The 21265-nt window shown below is 37.0% G+C and overlaps 1 protein-coding gene across 6 annotated transcripts in view; it reads left to right on the top strand.

Annotated features, from left to right (window-relative positions):
- Positions 1-21104, top strand: part of kcnh1a (potassium voltage-gated channel, subfamily H (eag-related), member 1a) — a 51669-nt gene extending 30565 nt beyond the window's left edge. For all 6 annotated transcript variants that reach the window (XM_044214574.1, XM_044214573.1, XM_044214570.1 and 3 more), the window contains 4 exons: positions 1372-1571; positions 4152-4404; positions 9336-9532; positions 14331-21104. In XM_044214574.1, coding sequence (XP_044070509.1) covers positions 1372-1571; positions 4152-4404; positions 9336-9532; positions 14331-15200 — 1520 coding nt within the window. In that variant the 3' untranslated portion in view covers positions 15201-21104. The remainder of the gene's footprint in view (positions 1-1371; positions 1572-4151; positions 4405-9335; positions 9533-14330) is intronic.
- The last annotated feature ends 161 nt before the right edge of the window (positions 21105-21265 follow it).

Here is a 21265-nt window from a genome sequence, read left to right as displayed (position 1 = left end):
AGTTTCCTTTGTTACAGCATTTTTCTGCTTATCAGAGAAGTGAGTGTTGCCATCTGCGTTCAAACTCGAGGTAGCAGTCATCCCAAAACTTTGGCAACTTCAAAAGGAGACGATTGTCAAATCATCTTAGATTTAATAGGCTCAGAACTTTTTAAAACCTTTCTTGATCTGTTAACTTGCAGGTTTTGATGCATGCAAATGTGCAGCACTGAGAATATGTTACAAACAAGAGCATATTCTTTGTGTTTAGGCGATAAAGAATATCATACTGCAAAGCGTGATAACATGGCTGCACAAATGAGCGATGAAAGGATGAAAGTCGTGGTTATCCTTGCCCTTGAGGAGTTTTGAACACTTTTTAATTAGTATTATTCCCTGTGCAGTTTTTCAACACTTTGATTGTGCGCTGTGGAATAAACAAACACACACAAACGCATGCACAGGTTACTGTCATCATCTGAGGATAATTGAAATGTGTGGCTGGCATGTTTCCTCTCTGTCCCTTCTAGCAGGGCTAATTAGGGCTCCATTGCTAAGAGAACACTACACACAGAGCAGACATCTGATGGCTTTGATCCACGCACACACGCCAGCTGTTGCACCAGTTCAACCATCCAACCACCTCAGAGATGCACTGCTATACTCTCTTTTCCTTTTCTTTAATTCTTCTATCACAAGACAAGTGAAGAAAAAATATCCATCCTTATTACTCAATACGAAGCTGTAATTATAGTTTTTGCTTTTTGGCGAGAGTTTTGTTGATTATATTTGGAGGCAATGATGAGTAGTAATTGTTAATTTCTCACATGATTGATTAAAGCACTCAACACATAAAACAATATTATTATACTAATATAAGTCTTAAGGCACATTTGGTTAGATACGTCATGTGATGTAGTATGTATAAAGGCCACCAGTGTCAGATGGGAACTTTCTGTGTCCAGTGTGGGAGATTTTTATGTCCTCGTAATCCCTGATCTCAGAAACAAATACAAAAAGTAAACACAAAGCACCTACCATGGGAGTGGTGTTGAGCCAAACACTGTATCCCTATAATAAATGTCATGAGCAGACCAGGGCCTATCAGATCTCTAAATGGACAATTGTTTGTGTTTTCAAAGATTTATTTTATTGATTTTTTTTTTTAGCACACCATTTACCTTTCCTCATGAAGTCAAGTCCATACAAGCACCTAAAAACTTGGTTGATCTCTATATGTTGTATCGGCTTCAACAGCAAACGGTACAATAAATTCCCCCCATCAGTGTTCGTCTTCAATTCCAACACATGATATTTGATGATGCTTCAGATATTCTGTTAACTTTACCAAAATTAAACTTCTCTCTTTTCATTTTCTCTGTATTTTCCCAGCCCTTCTCTATGCCACCATCTTTGGTAATGTGACAACAATCTTCCAGCAGATGTACGCCAATACGAATCGTTACCATGAGATGATTAACAGTGTCCGGGACTTCCTCAAGCTCTACCAGGTACCCAAGGGCTTGAGTGAAAGAGTTATGGACTACATTGCCTCCACCTGGTCCATGTCACGGGGTATAGACACTGAAAAGGTACGTCACACTGTCATCTTTAATGGCTTTCCTATAGCGTGTGATTACTGGTAGTTTCCTTGTTAATGTGTTTTTTTGTTTTTTCTTAAGCTACCACATTCCAGATGAGAAAAGCTCTGAAATGACAAAAATATGAATACACTCATCTAAGTCGCCTACAAAAACATAACCCCTTTTAAAACCGCAATGTGTCGTTTTAACTCTTTTGTTTTTGTACAGATTAAACAAACCAGATATAATATGTTAATTAGGGAGCTTTAGAGGTGCTGGTGGGTGAATTTTTGTCACCTTTGGACAGAGCCAGGCTAGCTGTATCCCCTTATTTCCAGCCTTTATGCTGAGTTAAGCTAACCGGCTGCTGACTGTAACTTCATGTTTAACAGACAGACATGAGAGTGGTATTAATCTTGTCATCTAACAAGAAATCATAAATGCATATTTCCCAAAATGTCGAACTATTCCTTTTAAAAATCTCACAATTAACAAAGCGTTAAAAATGTATAGTATAATATATAAATAGAATTATATATTGTATATAATAGCACACAGCACATAGTTTTTTTGTTGTTGTTGGTTGAAGAACCAAAAAAACTCTAGATTTCATTGTGTTCCCCTACTTGTGAAACCAAACCTATGCCGTTCATGCTCCCTGAACATCACTACATATAAAAGTCGTTTTTCATTGTTAATTTGTTTTGTAAAAACTATCAGGTTATTCTGTGTCAAAATTTAGCAACCTATCATCAAAAGTAGTGGTATGGCGTTTATGGCATAGTAATCATCAGTTACCACCAGCCATCCTACTGAATTCAGATGATGCTAAAATGATTTGAGTGTGTGGAAATTAAGCATTTAAAGCTGGAAGCAGATAGATTGAACTGGTGCCACTCTGATTAATTTGAAGCCAGAAAGCATTCATATCACTGCATCCCATTTAAATCCACCTGTCCAAAATTCAATTATGGAAAAAGTTTTATTATTTCACCTCAAATTAGAAACAACAAACTTCTAATAAGGCAGGGGTTTTGTCACTAGGAAAACATGTGAGCCCTAATGGTTATCTGTACTTATCTACTTATTGTGTCCTCTTTATATGTTAAGCTTGCACTGCATCTATGTATTATTTATTTGTCTGGCTTCAGGCCACACTAAAGGGTCTAAAAATGGCACATAATCCCTCTCTGCTTGACATTCATCTTCAAAGAGATTTGTTTTAAAGGCAGAGCCCTGTGACGGCCTGGCATCCTGTTGATTAGGTGTACTTGAACAACATGCTGCCACTCAGTGACACTCAGCAGAGAAGCGGCTGGACTCTGAGCTGGTAGCAGCTTCCATGTGACCTCTGTGAAACTCCACCATAAAACACAATTCATACTGGACATATTCACTCCTAGTGAAGTATTTCCCAAAGCTACTGAAAAAGAAAGAAGCTCCAAATCTGTTATCTGTAGTATAAAAACACCAAGGCTTTTTAGTGTCAGTTAATTATATAATATTAACTTCTGAAAAACTTGGAGGCTGATACTGCAGAAATTAATTGGAGACTTTAGAGTACATTTGTTTTATGAGCTTTCAAAATCATACACAATATAACAAGTACCTAGTGAATATTTAGGCTGGATTTCACCTTTAACAGCCATTGATAATATACAATAATAAAAAGCAATAAAAAGTACTCAACTGTTAAAAATCTCAGTTCCTGGTATGTTCTGGAAAAATGTGTCCACAGACAAATATCAGAAAGACCTTAAGCTACAGCTTCTTTTAATTACTTTTCTTCTCTTTATGAAAGTAAAAAGGTTCAGTGAAGATTGTGAAAGAAAAAAAAAATATTTTGTGCCTCCCTCTCACAAACCTGTCCTTACATATGTATGAATATCTATGCTCTCTGTGATAAAGTGAAATCTTTATATATCAGCCAGATAGCAGCCCAACCCGACAAATGCGGGGTGTCAGGAACAAAAATCATTGTCAGGTGCAACACTTCCTGGTTTTATCCAGTGTGCATGCCTCACAACATCGCGCCCAGTCATTTTAATGAAAATTGCCAGCACATAACCCAAAAAAGTAGCTTTTGGGTTGGCTTTCGCGTTGTGCGGCCCACTACACATGCATATTAGTGTCTCTCCTTCTTAACCTGCCTGCTCATTCCCGCTTGGTCCATAGACTTAACATTGGGCTACTGGTACAACTTGGCAGCAAGGCTGAGTGGCAGCACTGGAGAGGTGTAGTGGTGCGTGTATGCAGGTATACAATGTATATCCACCTCTCGGCAGGGAGATTTACCTTATACCTACTAAAATAACCAAGTAGGTCAAGTGGAACAGTGAAGTCACACATTGTGAAAAGACGGCAAGCTATGGTTGTCATCATGCAACGTGTAGTCTGCCATGTCAGTTGGTCAAGTCACGGCAACAATTTATGACTTTATGATAGCCTAATGTGACAGTGAACATCTCAAAACACAAAAAGATTGTGGAGTCTGATCAGCTGAAGACTGTCCACCAGCTCTAAAGTAAAATTCTGTATTATTTGATGAAAAACAAATCATTCAGTCTTCCACTGATTGTATCTTTACAGGTGTTGCAGATTTGTCCAAAGGACATGAGAGCAGATATTTGTGTTCATCTCAACCGGAAGGTTTTTAAAGAGCACCCTGCTTTCCGGCTAGCCAGCGATGGATGTCTCAGAGCGCTGGCCATGGAGTTTCAAACCATCCACTGTGCCCCTGGTGACCTGATCTACCATGCTGGTGAAAGTGTGGACAGCCTCTGTTTTGTAGTGTCAGGATCACTGGAAGTAATTCAGGACGACGAGGTGGTGGCCATTTTAGGTGAGTTGAGAGCTTTTATTTAAAATGTCCCGAAAGGTGGATTCCTAAGCGATATGTGCCTTAATGTGTTACACACTTTGAGAACTTACTGTAATTTCTTTTTTTCAAGTACAGTATGCATGACCCAAAAGAGTTTACTACACTGGTTTGATAAATATTTTAAGATTTGTTATACATAGTTGTGGTCCTTTTGTGCTGAAGTAATTTCATGAAGCCGAGTTTTGGAGATATCGGCCATAGAGATGTCAGCATTTTTTTTTTATATAATGGAACTATATGGCACTCGGCTTGTGGTGCTCAAAGCACCAAAACAATAAATTTGAAAAACTCAACAACAATGTCTCTTTCCAGAAATCATGACCTGGTTACTCAAGAGATCTTGTTGTGACTGGCTAATTCCCAAATACAGAGGATTGCAAAAATCTAGCCGAGAGGAAATTAAGGCTATTGTGACAATCTTCATTAAAAGTGAGGAACTGCTTAAGTTTGGTGATATTTCTTAGCAGGAAAAAGCAACCTTTCACAACAATGTTAATTTGCTTGTCAAATTTTATAGCTGGATCAAAGATGACACCAAGATTTCTGCCGTGGGCATGAAGGTTTGGCGCCAGGGGCCCTAGGTGATAATATATCCCCAATGGATTTGGATGGACCAAATAAGACCACCTCGGTCTTACTATCATTTAACTGAAGATAGTTTTTTGAAGTCAGTTAAGGAGGGATCTAACTGTGTTGTTATTTTCACCAGGTTCTAAAGGAAGGTATAGCTGAGTGTCGTCTGCCTAGCAATGGTAGGAGAGGTACTGTATTAATGGAAGATAGAGCCTAAAGGGAGCATGTATAAAGCGAATAATACGAGCCCTAAAATGGAACCTTGAGGTACTCCACAGGTGATGGGAGCAGACAAGAAGAAGAGAATTGTATGTTTTATAATAATTTTAAAACAATCGTCTGAATGAGCCGCTGCATCTACATGCTCAGACGTCCGTTTTGCTCCGCTGGCTTTGGTTGTTTTTTCCAGTTTCTTTTCGGGATCCTGAAGTATGTCTCAAGCACTCCCCTGTCCATATGTGGCCCAAAGCTTTGGTGTAACGCACAGCGTCTCCACTTCTGTTTCCATTGGTGCACGTTTACCACAGCGGCCCTGGCACGGGGCAGTTCTGCGCTGCTGTCCTCAAAGGCTGGTGATGCTTGAATCTCAGCTGTGGCAGCTTTTTCCTTCTCCATACGCCGTAATTCCTCGACACTGTATTCTGGCTCATAAGTAGCCACGAATATCTGATTCCAGCATTACACTATTAAAATCGTTTTCTTCCATATCTACAGGAATATTGCCTTCTGCCATGGTCTTCCAGTGGTTGTTCTAGCCAGTTGATTTTGGACAGGATGTTTTGATTTTGGAGTGGTGAGGAGCCGTCCCTCTCTTGATCTGACTGTCCGTGGAGGCGGGCATACCTAAAATGTGGAAGTACAATCTGTAGTTCGAACAACAGCCCTAGAGCCGGCAAGCCTGACGCGTTTGAACTTTTGCCGGCAAATGAACGGGGAGCTGTGGGTGCAGGCAACATGGAGGGAAGTTGTTCATTTGCATATACTACCCAGACTGTATCTATTGCATACTGCATCTATTTCTTCTGAATCTGCAGCTCCCCTTAGTTTTACAGCGCTTTATAGCGAGTTTAAGCTCATTGTTTAACTGTCCGGCCCGTAACTTTACTGTTTTGGTTTACTCTCACCACTCTCATAGAGTTGTTTTTGGCCACAACAGTAAACTCAGCACTAAACAGCAGGCAGACACAGTTAGAGACTAGCTGATGAACATAGTAGAACATTTAGCAACTAAAGAGCCAGATATTTCCCTCAGGAGAAAAACAGAGCTAAAAGAGAGAGAATATTCACTTACATTTGTCAGGTTGACAGAAACACGACTCCAAATGAATGATAATGTTTCTCCGTTAACCGCTGGATGTGTAAATAAACTCTTTGCTAACAAGTTCGCCATATCAACTTAATGTCATGATATCTCAATGTTGTGTTGTTTCTGCTGCCCTCAAGTTGCCAAAAAACATACATAAGCTGCTGATTTCCTAAAACATTTTCTCCCACAGTGATTATGTTTTACCACATGATCAGAGCTGTTTCTGAGTACACTCCTAAGTATAATTTGGACCCTCTATGAAGTACTCTAAACTGTAGTAACCCACGCCTAATGCATATTGATAAGGAATGAACCAGATCAACTGCTAACTGCCTCTTCCATTACAACTTGATGTGATCGAAGGAAGGAGGCTACATTTTTATTTACAAAGATACAGAAAAAAATTATATTATTTCTTGCTTACGCTGGCCTGGTTAAATCCCAGCAGAGTATTTTCATTTTAAAACCTTTTCATTTGCCTAATGATTGAGTGAATAATGGATGGCATGCTGAGTGACACATCTTGGCTGTTTTCCATCAATAACCTGCTATCAGTTTCTCTTTGCAACAATCAATATACTGTCAAGCTAATACCATTCACTTGGATAGAGACTGTAACGAAGCCTGTGATAAACAAATTACTACAATGAATCAAATTCTCATTGGCCTAATGGCACTGTAGAACAGAAACAACATGTAAAGTACACCTGCAAACAAGACTGAACATCTTATCTAATCTTCAGACTGGTGCTGTGTGACTTCTCATCCCTCAGACTACTCTACGAACATGTACAGATGCTCTATATGTTATTAATTATTGTAACCCATCTGGATATCCGTGCTAGTTTGATTATTGCTTTTGCAACTGGAATTTTTCAATAGGCTGCATTGTATACAGCATTTCATCCTGTGGTTCAAAGAAGTAATCAGGTGTTTTCAGTCATTTAAAACCAAATTCATGAATATTTTCTGTAGTCACACTCTGTGAGAAGCTGTTGATTTAGATGTTGATTATATTGAGCCATAACACTTCATGGTTCATAGTTGTCACGTTGAGCCTTTCAAACTTAAAAAATAGTGCTCTACGTGACTCACTGGTTTGGTCAGCTCTGACAGTACTGCACAAATGACAAATGCATGTTGAGCACTTATAAATACTTGAGTTTCTTAAATTAGAAAGTTTATAAGCTATAATTAATAGCTTTTATAATGTTAATAAATTGTTTACTAATGCTTTATGAATCTGTTATAAGCCTTTAATAAGGTTGTAAAAAACATTCTCCTCTAGCATGATACTTGCTTTGTCTTTTTAGCTAGCTCTTTAAGTCATCAGAAAGTCCCCTCAGAATAACTTCTTGTTAATAAGTTAATGTTGGTAGTAACAGATTTTGGTCCAGATGTCCCACAAGGTGAGTAGTCAAATAGTCCATTGGAGGGGATTTCCCAATGAATCAAAGAGCTAGCTAAAAAGACAAAGCAAGTGTCATGCCGGAGAAGGATTTTCTACAACCTGGCAACCCTGAAAGTTGTTTTTATTAATGGCTTGCAACTGATCATAGAGCATTAGTGAGAGATGTGTTAACTACCGATAAAGAAATTAGTTACATCTTATATACCCCTTTATAAAGGATGACTTATTAGAAAGCAGTACTTTTTTTTATAACATTAACAAGGAAAAAACATTCTGATTGGTTGGCAGGTGTCCATTAAAACTGTATAATAGGACACCTCAAACAAATCTCCTTGTCAATAGGTGAACTACCATTATAAATCAGTGTGTAACATATTAAACTGCAGGTAACCTTGTGCTATGTAAGTGGTTAACTCTGATAGGTGCAGTGATACATAAAATGTAGGACCTCCACCTAGTCTGTTATTTATAATATAAAAGAGTCCTCACAGTATTGTATTGAGACAATTCTCTTATATAGTAAAACTACAAACATGCAGAGAATGACAGTGTGTGGGGCAAAATCAAGTGTTGACATACAAGATAATTAATTAGTATCACTTTCCAATAAAGCACCCGTTATAAAGGGTTTGTAAGTTGTAACTGCTGGCTTATGTAGTGGTTAATAAATAATTTACTAATTCTTTATAGATCAGTTATAAGCCATTAATAAGAACAACTTTTGGGTGGCCAGGTTGTAAAAAAAACCCTTTGATTGGTTAGACTGTTTGACCACTTATTTCTAGAAAAAGACTACAGATGATCTGGACCAAAATCCATTTATTAACAACTTATTAACATTGATAACTGCAGACATGATATCTTAATAGAAAGTGACAAATCCTGTTGGTATTTATTAATGGATTAGTGACATTTATAACTGCATTATTACCAAATAGAAAGACAAGGTCATGATTGCTTTTAACACTTTACTATAACCTCCCTATTCAGCATTTCTAAACCCTATACAGTATAAACATTTAATAAATGCTTTCTAACATACTATAATGCAGTTGTATGCAGATAAAAGGACATTTTCCATTTTTTTTAATCAATGTACAGTATTTTCAACAATTATAACTTGGAGGGGGTTAAAGGAAAGTGTTACCATTTTATTAAATCCCAAAGGAGAAAAATGTCTTGGATCAAAGAAATTGCTGCATCAAAACAGATGAGTCACAAAAGGCACTTGATAAATAGATTTTAAAAAACACTTGCAAACCCACTATTCACAAAAAACACATAGCAAATTAAGTTAAAAATACAAGAATCCAAAGACATACCCTCTTACCCCTACTCAGAAAAAGAGACTTGCGTTAAGAACTGCAAGTGGGATTTCTCACAACCTGGCAACCCAAATTTTTTTCTCATAAAAGGCGTAAAACTGATCTATAAAGCATTAGTAAATGTTTTATAAACCATTTTTAAAGCCATTTGTTACAACTTATAAATCCCATATAAAAGATGCCATATTAAAGAGTGACTCCTAATTAACAAGTAATTTATTTCTCTCTTTCTTTACCTTGAAGAGCAAACTGTTTAAACAGTGTCCTCTCTCTGCAGGTAAGGGAGATGTATTTGGGGATGTTTTCTGGAAAGAGGTGACTCTCGCTCAAGCCTGTGCCAACGTCCGAGCTCTGACCTACTGTGATCTCCACGTCATCAAACGTGACGCTCTGCAGAAGGTGCTGGAGTTCTACACAGCGTTTTCCAACCACTTCTCAAGAAATCTGCTGCTCACTTACAACCTGCGTAAGAGGGTGAGTGACTCTTCAAATAGCACCAAGAAAGAACAAGTTACAATTCACTCAGTTTAGATTTGGGCTTTACACAGTACTTTTCATGTCAGAGGACTTCAGCTCTCTCATTTCCACAACAGCTGTATACGTAGAGCTTGGAAAAAAATACTTATTAAACTGTGTCAATTCTCTTCTTCAAGTTTACTCTATATATGCTATGAAAGGAAAACAATAAGTATATTATGACAATATCAACATAACTATAATACTCACCCACAAGATTTACTGAGTTGCTAGTTTATTTGTTACACCTATGAGGTATATACAATTTTGTATGTTGGTCCACCCCAATAAACAAAACATTAGAAACACATTTCAGTATAACTCAATGCAGTTCAACAGCATTTTAAACTTGATGAAAGTAGGATTTATTGCAAATCTGTTGTATTAGACTGCATTAGTTTTAGCTAGGTGTACTTAATAAACTGTCAACTGAGTGTAAATGCACCACAGTATCAGCTTCAGTTATTAAAGTAAGTAAAGACAACTACTGTTACTGTCATGATGTTAAACTAGGTAAAGTCGTAATTTCAAGATTTGAGTCCTAGCTGATTTGGCAACACCCATGGTTACCATGGTAACAGCAAGTGCAGTTTAATACTACAGCAAGCACTCGTTAAGCAGCCACTTTGTCATAAGAACAGAAGAGCCAGTGTATCTGTTTACAGATCAGCAAAACAAAACAAGCTCACGTTGTTTTAATAAAGAAGTAGGTCAATAAATGGCCTTTTTCCATCGTGACATGAGCAAATGCGATCTGACTTCATGCTGCATACGGCGCAAGTTGTTTTCCACACAAGAGGGGAGCACAGTAAAGTTGGTTACCTTGCTGAGGAGCTGGAGGTGTGCAGCCTGTCACCTGCAGCTCTTCATCTAACAACTCACTGTGGCTGCTCCTTCTTGCTCTGTTACTCCCTGCAATATTAAAACTGATCTGCTATAAAAAAGAATTTTTAAATGACAGTATTCTTGTTTTATAGGCACATTTGTGATGGACGCTTGCACTCAGTGCTAACCTCAGTGACAAATACTTTGCGTTTCCTGTGGCTTCTTGACAAAAAAAGCCACTCTGTGTTTGGCCAGTTGAATTATTTTAATGTGAAGCAGCAGCAGCAGCAGCAGGAAATGTTAATTTTGCATTAGCAGTAAGTTAATACAGCTCTGAACAATACGGCATTCGGAGAGTGAACAGTAAACAATGAGGCTGATATCAATGAGATAAAAATACCGCTGGATTACATGTAGATTACATTACATGCATCGTTTCCTGTGAAGCCCTCGCACGTGTGAAGGTAATTTGAATTTAGCAGGGGAATGGCAATGAAAACATAAACAAAAACATGTTTGATTTCATAAAAACTTCAAGCACGATTTGGGTTCATTTTACATCAACAAAATCAATTTCTTAGAATAGAATCTACACTATAATAAGAACAAGATTGTAAACTTTTTCTTTTCCACATTGTTTGTCTGCTTCTTCAAATATAGTTAATTGGATTTTCAACTCCTTTTGACCTGTTTCTCTTCCTCTGGTCGGCCTTTATTTTGAATAACAGCTTGAACTTTGAGTGGACATCCTGCATCCTGTTTTTATTTTGGTGATGAGTCATAATTGCTGTGGTGTTTTTGCACTGTGCTTCCCAGAGATCACATAGTAATAAGTGTGGGCGAGTACAGTGACTTTTCTTTTCGACGCTTTTCTTTCTACAGTTTCTACAGGTACAGCTTTTTTTCCTTTCTGTTCAGCCACAGCGGCTGTCGCTGCTCATGTTTAAGGAATACATTTTGGGAAATCCACTTAGTTGTGTTCTTGCTGAGAGTTAGATGAGAAGATTGATAACCACTTCTGTGTCTGTCAGTTAAATACAGCCAGGAGACGAGTAGCTTAGCTTAGCACAAAGACTGAAAGCAGGGGGAAACAGCTAGCCTGGCATAGCTAGCTAGCAATTCTAAAGCTCATACAGGTAAGCTAACTGTCTCCTGGCTGTACTATCATATCTAACAGACAGATATTATCATCTAACTTTCTGCAAGAAAGTGAATAAGTGGATTTCCCAAAATGTGGCTGCTACCAGAAATATTAAACACACAGTTCCTTTAAAAAATGTCAATTTGCTACATTTAATAACACAAAAGTAGAAGTATCTAACTGGGCACAATTTTCCTAAATAACAGATCCCTACAGCCAGAGCTCATACATGTTACACAGCTAAACAACACATACTACACTTCATACAAAAACACATTTCCATTAAACAGCCACCATATATTAAAGCCACTCTTGCATCCTTCATTCAGAAATAAACAGCTGTGATCAACAACTCAAGTGTAGCTAGCAATCATTACCTCATTCATGATAAGTTTAGCCTGCCCAGAAGACTGCAAGTGAGATTGAATTGCCTGCATATTAAGAGGCAATCTCATCTTCCACTTTAAACTATTCACCAGGGTCCCACACTTTCTGAATGTATGCAGTGAAATACAGAGATGGATTGAATAAGGAGCCAAACGCTGCCTTCAAATGGAGCTTGTGAGATCGTGCTTTCAAAATCCAGCACACGATATGTTCAGCATTCGAGTGATTTAAGTTGTGAGAACAGAGTTGCTATGAGACTGAAAAGAAAAATGGATGTTGTCTTACCTTTTCAAAAATGGTGATTTTTTTATTTAATGTGTTTTAGCATTTCGAGAACAGATGAGAACAGAGTAGATGACAAAAAGTGAAAAAAATAAACACAATGCTGAACTTAGAGCTATCAGAAAACTTCCACTTTCTAAGTTTTGAACACCACATCAGTTGATTGTTCAATTACTAGACTCTTCTCATGAACACCATAAGCTTTTTTTCAGCTAGCCTCTGTTCCTCTAGCCAGACAATGTATTTACTCATAGAGGGATTCTTTAATTGGCCTTTCTGAAGAGCTGAAACATAAGAGTTTTTCTGTCCATACTCTTTCAGTTAAAGAAATAGTCTGACATTTTGGGAAATCCACTTATTCGCTTTCTTGCATACAGAGTTTGGTAAGTAGAGCTAAACCAATAAATCGGCCAGGCAGATACATCAGCCAATAGTAGATTATTGCTGATATATTGATATATATATGTCAGCCAATAAGTAACAAGAAATTGCAGTGCAGAAATGCCAAACTAGGTTTGAGGTCATTTAGAAACAGTGTCTCCTTTAAATAGTTTGTCCATGAGAGAGCAATGACTAGTTGATTTTTCAACTGTAAAATGTCTCCCTTAGTGTGTATTTTGGTCACATTTCTTTAAAAAATAAAGAAATTTTAAAAAATCTAAAGGATTCATATTAAGATTATTTATGTTGTGTGATTATGTAAAATGACTATCGGGCGATTTTTTTACTTTCAAATATCAATATCAGTATCTGCCTAAAAAATCCAGCATCAGTCGGGCTATAATGAGAAGATTAATACCACTTTCATGTCCATACACTAAATATGAAGCTACAACCAGCTTAGCATAAAGACTGGAAACACCAGAAAAAGCTATGCAGTGACTTCCTGGAGTCTTGTCGTCACCACGAGGTAACCAATTTGTGGTTGTGGTTCTTTGGTTTTTTGTATGGATTAAATAAACAAGATATACTGTAACATGGTAATTAGTGAGCTTTAGTGGTGCTGGTAGGTGGAAAAAGCCTAACTAGCCTTTTCCCCTCTGTTTCCAGTCCATATGCTAAGCTAAGCTAACCAGCTGCTGGCTCCAGCTACAAGTTTTCTGTACAGACATGAGAGTGGTATCAATCTTCTCATATAACTCTCTTCAAAAAAGCAAATAAAACGTATTTCCCAAAATGTCAAACTATTCCTTTAATAGGGTATCAAAAATTGTGCCAGTGCTCAAACTCTGAGCACTGGCTAAAACATGAAGCAACAATTATTATGACAAAACAATCCCAATTCAGAACTTCCGGAGCTTTTAACCGTATCATTCAGTCTTCATAAGCGGAGAGGGTTTGCTCAGTTGTTATGGAGATGGATCTGTTGACATGCTGTAGTAGTTGTATTGATTTCATCACACAGTCTTGAAGACCATGTGATATTGTGGAAAGCTCCAGAAAAATGTGTGGATTAGTTAGTTGTCCTTGAGTTGGGATTGTTTTGTCAAACTACTACTTCCAAGAGCAAGAATGAACTTTCATGCCATGAGGTTTTTTAATGCATGCCTGTGGCTAAGACTCATGGGAGATGTAGTTTTTGAATGCTAACAAAACAAACAAATATAGAATATTAATTTTGTTTTTTAAATGTATTTAGCCTTTAATTGATGACATAGGCTCATTGGGACACAAACATCAATCCAAAGTACAGAAGAAGAACTGGTAATACAAATGCTTAAAACACAGTTGTCCATTAGCAGCTGTGTGGTAAGCTACAGTAACAGTGTCATCACCCTTCTGAAGCCAGAGGCATGATATGAACTTTCCCTCTGTGTCGTGGGAATAGCCTCTTTAGGGTGACATTTACAAAGCACACACATTTTGAAACATTAACAATCTTCCTCACATAAACTGTACAATCAGTAAGATAGAGACACCTGTACATCTAACTGAAGACGACTTTGATCGGGTTTTATACTATTATTTGCTCACTTCAGGAGAATAAATTGACTTTGAGAAGAGGCATTAAAATATAATTTGATTGTTTGCTGTCAACCACTGATATTTTTGATCATTCAAAACGAACCAATGGTTATTATGATGGTGTTTTAGTCATAAGAACTTTAAATTCTCTTGTAGATCGTCTTCCGAAAGATCAGTGATGTGAAACGAGAGGAAGAGGAGCGACAGAGACGTAAAAATGAAGCCCCTCTGAACTTGCCGCCAGATCACCCAGTACGAAAGCTCTTCCAGCGCTTTCGACAGCAGAAAGAAGCTCGCATGGTGACCGACAAACCAGAACTAGACGAACATGATATTGAGAAGGGCCCCATGTATGTGGACGTCCCGGTAGCTAATACAGCCATTACAACTACCAGCATCGTCACAGTAACAGAAAGCCCAGCAACACCCTCATCTTCAACGCCTTCATCTTCAACACCCACCAACTGTGCTCCCTCAGACAAGGCGAAGCTGCAGGTGCCAACTCCCATGTCTTTGGTCGGAGGCCGGCCTGCTGAACCACTCAAAGTCAAAGGCTGGGGTCGCTTCAAGGAGTCCATGGCCAAAGTCGACAACTGGAACAAAGTTTCTAAAGCCGAATCCATGGAGACTTTACCTGAACGGACCAAGGGGCATGAATCACAGATGTTTCTAAAGAAGACAGACTCATGTGACAGCGGTATCACCAAAAGTGACCTACGGCTGGACAAAGTGGGTGACTTCCGCATGACGCCCCAGGACCGGAGTCCTGTTCAGCCTCCGGAGACCAGGCACTCCTTCTACCCCATCCCAGAGCAAACACTTCAGGCCTCGCTTCAGGAGCTCAAGCTGGAGCTGAAGGACGACCTCAAGAACCTGAATGTTCGAATGTCAGGTCTGGAGGCGCAACTCACAGAAGCAATTACACTCCTAAAAGCGAGGAAATCAAGTGCTGGCTCTCCGCAGCCTCTTTTTGACATTTCTAGACCTGTTTCACCAGAACTGGACAAAGAGGACATCTTCTCTTGAAGGATGGACGAATCATCAGGCAACAGTTAACTGTGAACTCAGCTGGAATCCGGTAATATCCAGATTACTTGGATAGCTGAGGCTGCACTGGGCACACCATTTAGATTAGGCAATAGTGTGGTCTTTAAGACACACCAGCCTTTATCACTGGGGTGTACCTGTTGGTTAACAAAGGAAGGCAAGGTTGTAGCCCATATTTTGGTGTCATAACACTGAACACTCGGAGGTTACATAAAAACTGACAGCTCTATGTTTGTACATAAGTTTATTTTTCCATCACACTACTGTATAATGGAAAAATAGCTTCAATAGCTCCAAAATCTGTTTACCACTTCAGATTTTGAGAGTCTCAACAGAGGAACATAGTTGTATCTCTGTTGGAAGGCTCTAATAGAAACAGCATGTCCCACTGGTTTGTTACTGAATCATTTGTATGAGATTCTTTGCATGTCATAAAACGTGTGCCTCAAATTGCAGATGGTGCGTAGTTGATTAATTGAGGCCACACAGCGAGTCATTTGCATTATTTCACCATGACAGTGAAAAAGGACAGTCTTTGCGTATGTGGAAACAGTCTCAGAGTAATTTCCTTAAGCAATTGATGAAGTCTTTTATTATATCAACTGCCAGGATCATTATGAATTATACAACAGATAACTCCAAGCAGGCAATCAGATTTTCAAAGACATCTTTCAGCAGAGCTTATTATTTCCATAAACCATAGATAGATAACAAATGCAATGCTAACTAGTGTGGCAGCAGTGAGCAAGTTATCCATCTTTACTGATATCTAGTATTTGTTATTCTCATATGTAAACACTACTACAACCACATACTGTACATGATACATACATTGTATGAGCGCCATGCATTTTTAGCTTTGGTGATGCATAATTAGGTAATGTCGATGGTACTGATAATGGCTGTGCTCCTTACCTTATTTTAACAGAACATAGTAAGGAATGCCCTTTTGCAGAATATTTCTAAAATAAAATTTATTTATGTAAAATAAAAATTCAAAGTGCAGGTTTCTTCATGTAAACAAACCTAGATAGTTACTGGAACTTGTTTTAGTGATGATTTTTGCCTTTAAAGGCCTCTGAGGTACATTTTTACATTTGTTACACCAGTTAGCGTGCATGATTTAACATGTCTGTCTGTCTTCACATTCACTTGAGAAAAAAACATCATCCCATGACGACACAAGATACAAGTAAACTATTAATAAGGGGCAAAGATCAAGTTTTTTTGGCACACATGTTGTACACATCTAAGTGTTTGGAATGCAGGCGATCTCTTTCAGGACTCTGATTGCTTTATTTGGCGCCAGTATTTGGAAGCAATGTCAACTTGCTTCTGGCTTCCACAAACTTAAAACGTACGGTCTAAATGCGCCTTCAAACTGGAAGACAACCACCAGGGTGGTACTGCTTACACAGGATAACCAAAATGTTTTAACTTTGTGTCATTTCGTAATAGAAAAAAGGAAAAACAAGCATTCTGAAGAAATAATTTACAAAGCAACCACTTTCCCAAAAAAAAAAAAAAGATTTCATTTCAGGTAATTGTTTAATATTAAATACACAAAATATATTGCACAAAAATTAATTTTAGACTTTGTTGTATTTCTATTAAGATTTTATTTTATTAAGTTTCCAAAATGTTATTATGTAGTCTTTCTTTTTACTTTTAAACAAAAACTGCCTTCTAATTAATTTAAATCCATCGACACAGGCAGAGTAATCCAGTCAAAATAAATAAAATAAAGTTCAGGAACAAGTAGACAAGTAGAATGAAAGTGTGATTGTCATGACTTTGTCTTTAAATTGTAATTTAGTTTTGCATTTTAACACAATTTCAATTTCACCACAAAGGAAAACATCATTTACAGAGCAACAAACTTACACAATAACAATATAGAAGTTTAAAATTCTTTTAGATGAAGACTGTTTCAGATGTTATACCAACAATTAACTCTACTGAAACTACAGTATATATATCCTTTATATATATCCTTTTTGCACCACGGCTAAATTGTTAGACTGATGGAAGGATTCATCATCAATTTTACACTTATACCTTCTAAATTGTGTTGTTAACCAAAATAAAATAATAATGAATGTATCAGTGTGCTGTATTGGAAACAAAACAAAGAATCAGTATGGAGGAACAGAGAGGGGCAGAGTGAGAAAACAGAGGGAGAAAATGTGCTTTAGAGCATTTTTGTGGTAACTGAAATCATGCATTCATTCATTACAGAACCTTAATAAGTCCACAGAAAAAGATGCATCAAACTTCAAGTAAAGCAGAGCCATGAGTTCTGTTATCAAGCAATAATTATACATATTTAGCTGTTACAGTAGAATTTGTGTGCTAAAACTTCATCAGTTGACGTTCTTTAAAAACAATGAATAATGGAAGAAAGTCTAATAATATTCAGTAAATATAACACATTTTTGAAACAATCCAACTGTTTTTGCAGTTTTATAGATTGAGTTTATGCAGATTGCTGATAATGAAGTCCAGTGGCATCGATCTTCTCATCCAACTCTGAAATAAAGTGAATAAATGTCAAAATGTCAATCTATTCCCTCAAAATAATAAGTCATGACTTATGCAAGTTTCTTTTAAATTGTTTTTTTTTTAGAGACAAAAGTGTAGAAAGTGAGTTGATGCTTTTGACTTTTTCTGAACAAACTGGTGAAGAAAGTCTAATAATATTCAGTAAATATGACACATTTTTGAAACAATCAAACTGTTTTATGCAGTTTTATAGATTGAGTTTATGCAGATTGCTTATAATGAAGTCCAGAATACATTCATTGCAATCAGTAGTAATACTGTATTATATCACTGATATTAGCAGTAGTCATACTTTACATACAAAACAAATAATTGATTTTAACTGTTAACCAGAACTCAAAAGTGGTTTAGGGGTTTACCTCTGGTAGAAGCAAGAGCTTTACTGGTCTGCTTGAATCTATCTTTAGTATACAGTAAAAGTATTCTTTTACATGGCAAAAAATAACCATTATTCTATATTATTTATTATTCATATGGATAATTTATGTTCCCTGCATGCCTTCTCTCTTATCAAGACAAGCTGAGATAGACACAGCTGAGAAGAAAAAGATGCTGGGGTTTTTTCTCCAACACATTCTGTAGCTCCATTCGCATCAAAAATTCAGCTTACTAAAAATAAATGGGCATGTCATCACAGAAGTGAGAAACTCATTTGGTTTAGAGTCAGTGTTTGTGGGTCTTTATGGGTCTGCCTTCACAAAGAATTGTGATCTTATAGAGGGAAAAGCACTAAAATCAGCTTGCTATGACTTCTCTATTATAGAGATTCATAAAGCTGCTGCTCACACATTACTAAGAAGTTCAGAAATCAAAAGGAGCAAAAGAGGGCTGACTGTCACTGAGGAATTTAGTCAGCCCAGTAACAGAAAGGATCTAAAACTCTTTAAAATGAGAAACTAATTTGGTAAAAAAAAAAAATATTACATTACTATTACACAATAACTTTTCCAATTATTATGATTAAGACTGTATAAGTACAAGTTAGGGTAGTGCAGTGCATCAATAGCGTGCAAAGTTTTTTAGAACAATTTAAAAGTATAGTTTGACATTTTGGGAAATACGTTTATCAGCTTTCTTGTCGAGAGTGAGTTGAGAAGATCGATTCCACTCTCATTTAAGAGGAGCCCAGGAGCACTACAGGGGAAAGTTGAGAAACTTTATGCAAATGTCCTCTGACACAACGACATCCAGGCGTTCGTTTTAATGCCCGCAGAAACAGAAGCACAGAGTTATTTACTACTACACTCCACTAGTCGAGTGGGGATCAGTTCAAGCACAGATGCAGAACCACAATGTCAATCAGTCTTGCCTGCTCAGGCATCGTCGTATTAAAACAGTTTCAACAATGTGTACGGTGTTTAAAAAAAGACGCAACCAAAGCTTTACTTTTCTTGGGAAACAAATTGTGCTACAGGAAATTAACTTCCTTGTGTGTAATACAGCGGCTACATCAGAAAACAACAAGAGTGGAAGCAGCTAGCTTGGCTCTTTCCAAGTTCAAAAACGCCTATCAGCACATGTAGAGCTCATTAATTAACACAACACATTACATCTCGTTTGTTTCATCTGCACAAAATCCGAAATGTAAAAATGACATGTTGTGGTTTTACGGGGAGTTACTTGCCAGTAGGCCGTTTTGAACGTTGGAACTAAGAGTCAGGCTAGCTGTTTCTCCCTACTTCCAGTCTTTATGCTAAGATAAGCTAAGTGACTTCCAGCTCTAGCTCCTTATAACGCACACGAGTGGCATCGATCTTCTCATCTAACTCTCTGAAATAAATTTAATAAATGTCAAAATGTCAAACTATTCCCTCAAAATAATAAGTCATGACTTTGTAAGTTTCTTGTTTTGTTGTTGTTTTTCTTAGAGAAGAAAGTGTAGTAAGTGAGTTGATGCTTTTGACTTTTTCTGAACAAACTGGTGAGGATTGTGAGCTTTAGTCTGGAATTGTATACACGACAGCTCAAGATTACACTTTAAAATCATGTTATGTGGAGGTCAAAGGTGTAAACCTTTCAATGTTACACAACAGTTTAACTGTTTAAAATGAATTAAAACAAACGAAAAACTGATGAAAAAGCCTACTCTGACTTTAAATAATACTAGCAACAATGCTAAAAACGACTTAATGAGGTGCTGACTGTTTGTCATTTGTCTTATTATTTACTATTTATGTGATTCAACAATACTGAACCCACATGGAAAATAATATTTATTTTCTTTAACAGATTATTGTTACATTGTGAAAAATGTAAATTGTTTTCTTTGAAGTTACTTATGGTGGAATATTTTCATTTTAGCTACAATTAACTGCTGTTTCATTTGACCAATGACACAGATGAATGACCGAATTGGTAATATTTGTAAAGAATTTTTTAAACTTTCATTTTGAATGATACGACCTATGAATCTTGTAAATTTGGCCTTTTTTGTTGGTACTGTATTCTCTCATGTGATTGGTTATATTTACACTGTAAATTTACAACTCTCTTTATTTATTTTACAGTATCTAACAGGAACAGAACTGGATACGACTGAATAAATATAATAAAATCAGTAAAAAGATCAAGCCCTTTCCAGCTAAAAATCTGATTTTGTGTCACTATTTGAACAAAGCCCAACGACAAAGACATGTGGAGGGAACTTTCACTTATGCCTGTTTGAAGAGGCTGAGTTTTTTACCAACACGTTACTAAAATGGGATGTAGGTACACTCTAAAACTCAGAGACAAGAGCTTTGAAAGCGATATGCAGTTCTTTGCTGAATCACTTATAAAAAACGGTCCAAACGGTGACAAAATATGGAAGGCTTTTATAGTACTGAATTACCACTTCATTACATTTCCCTTATAATATTAAGTCATTATCTTTGATTGCTACTAAGAAGCATGCAACACTGTGCCTTCATAATATTGCCCCTTTTCAGACCTGCAGAAAGAAAAGCAGTGTTAAATATCCAAATTACTGTCGCTCCTTTGAAACCATTTGAACACAGAACTATTTTTGTGGTCAGCTCTAGAAAGCTGCCTAGTTCTAAAACTATATATATATATATATATATATATATATATATATATATATATATATATATATATATATATGTATATGTGTGTGTGTGTGTATGCACAAATTATATTGCAATGTTTAGATTCTTAAAGAGAAAAGTTTGACTTTGGTGTGTGGTTTATGTAATATGCACATGCATCTATGTTCACACGTCGTGATGAGAAATGTAACTATTTCAAGCACAATGGGAACTCTTTTTGTTATGAACTGTGACATACTGTACTATTCAAAATAAATATTTTATACATACTGTACCCTGTCTGTTCTCTTTGAGGAATGCACAGCACTGTATAACATCCATTCTGACTTTGTGTTTTAGCTCCTCTGCCAATAATAAGGGCACTTTTCCAAGAAAGTGTACCTCAGCAGGTGTATTCTCCTGCTGATCTTCTTACGTCAGATAAACCTCTCACAG

This window comes from Siniperca chuatsi, linkage group LG11, assembly GCF_020085105.1.
Source record: "Siniperca chuatsi isolate FFG_IHB_CAS linkage group LG11, ASM2008510v1, whole genome shotgun sequence".
Lineage (NCBI taxonomy): Eukaryota > Metazoa > Chordata > Actinopteri > Centrarchiformes > Sinipercidae > Siniperca > Siniperca chuatsi.
This window is presented reverse-complemented; position numbering and strand designations above follow the sequence as displayed.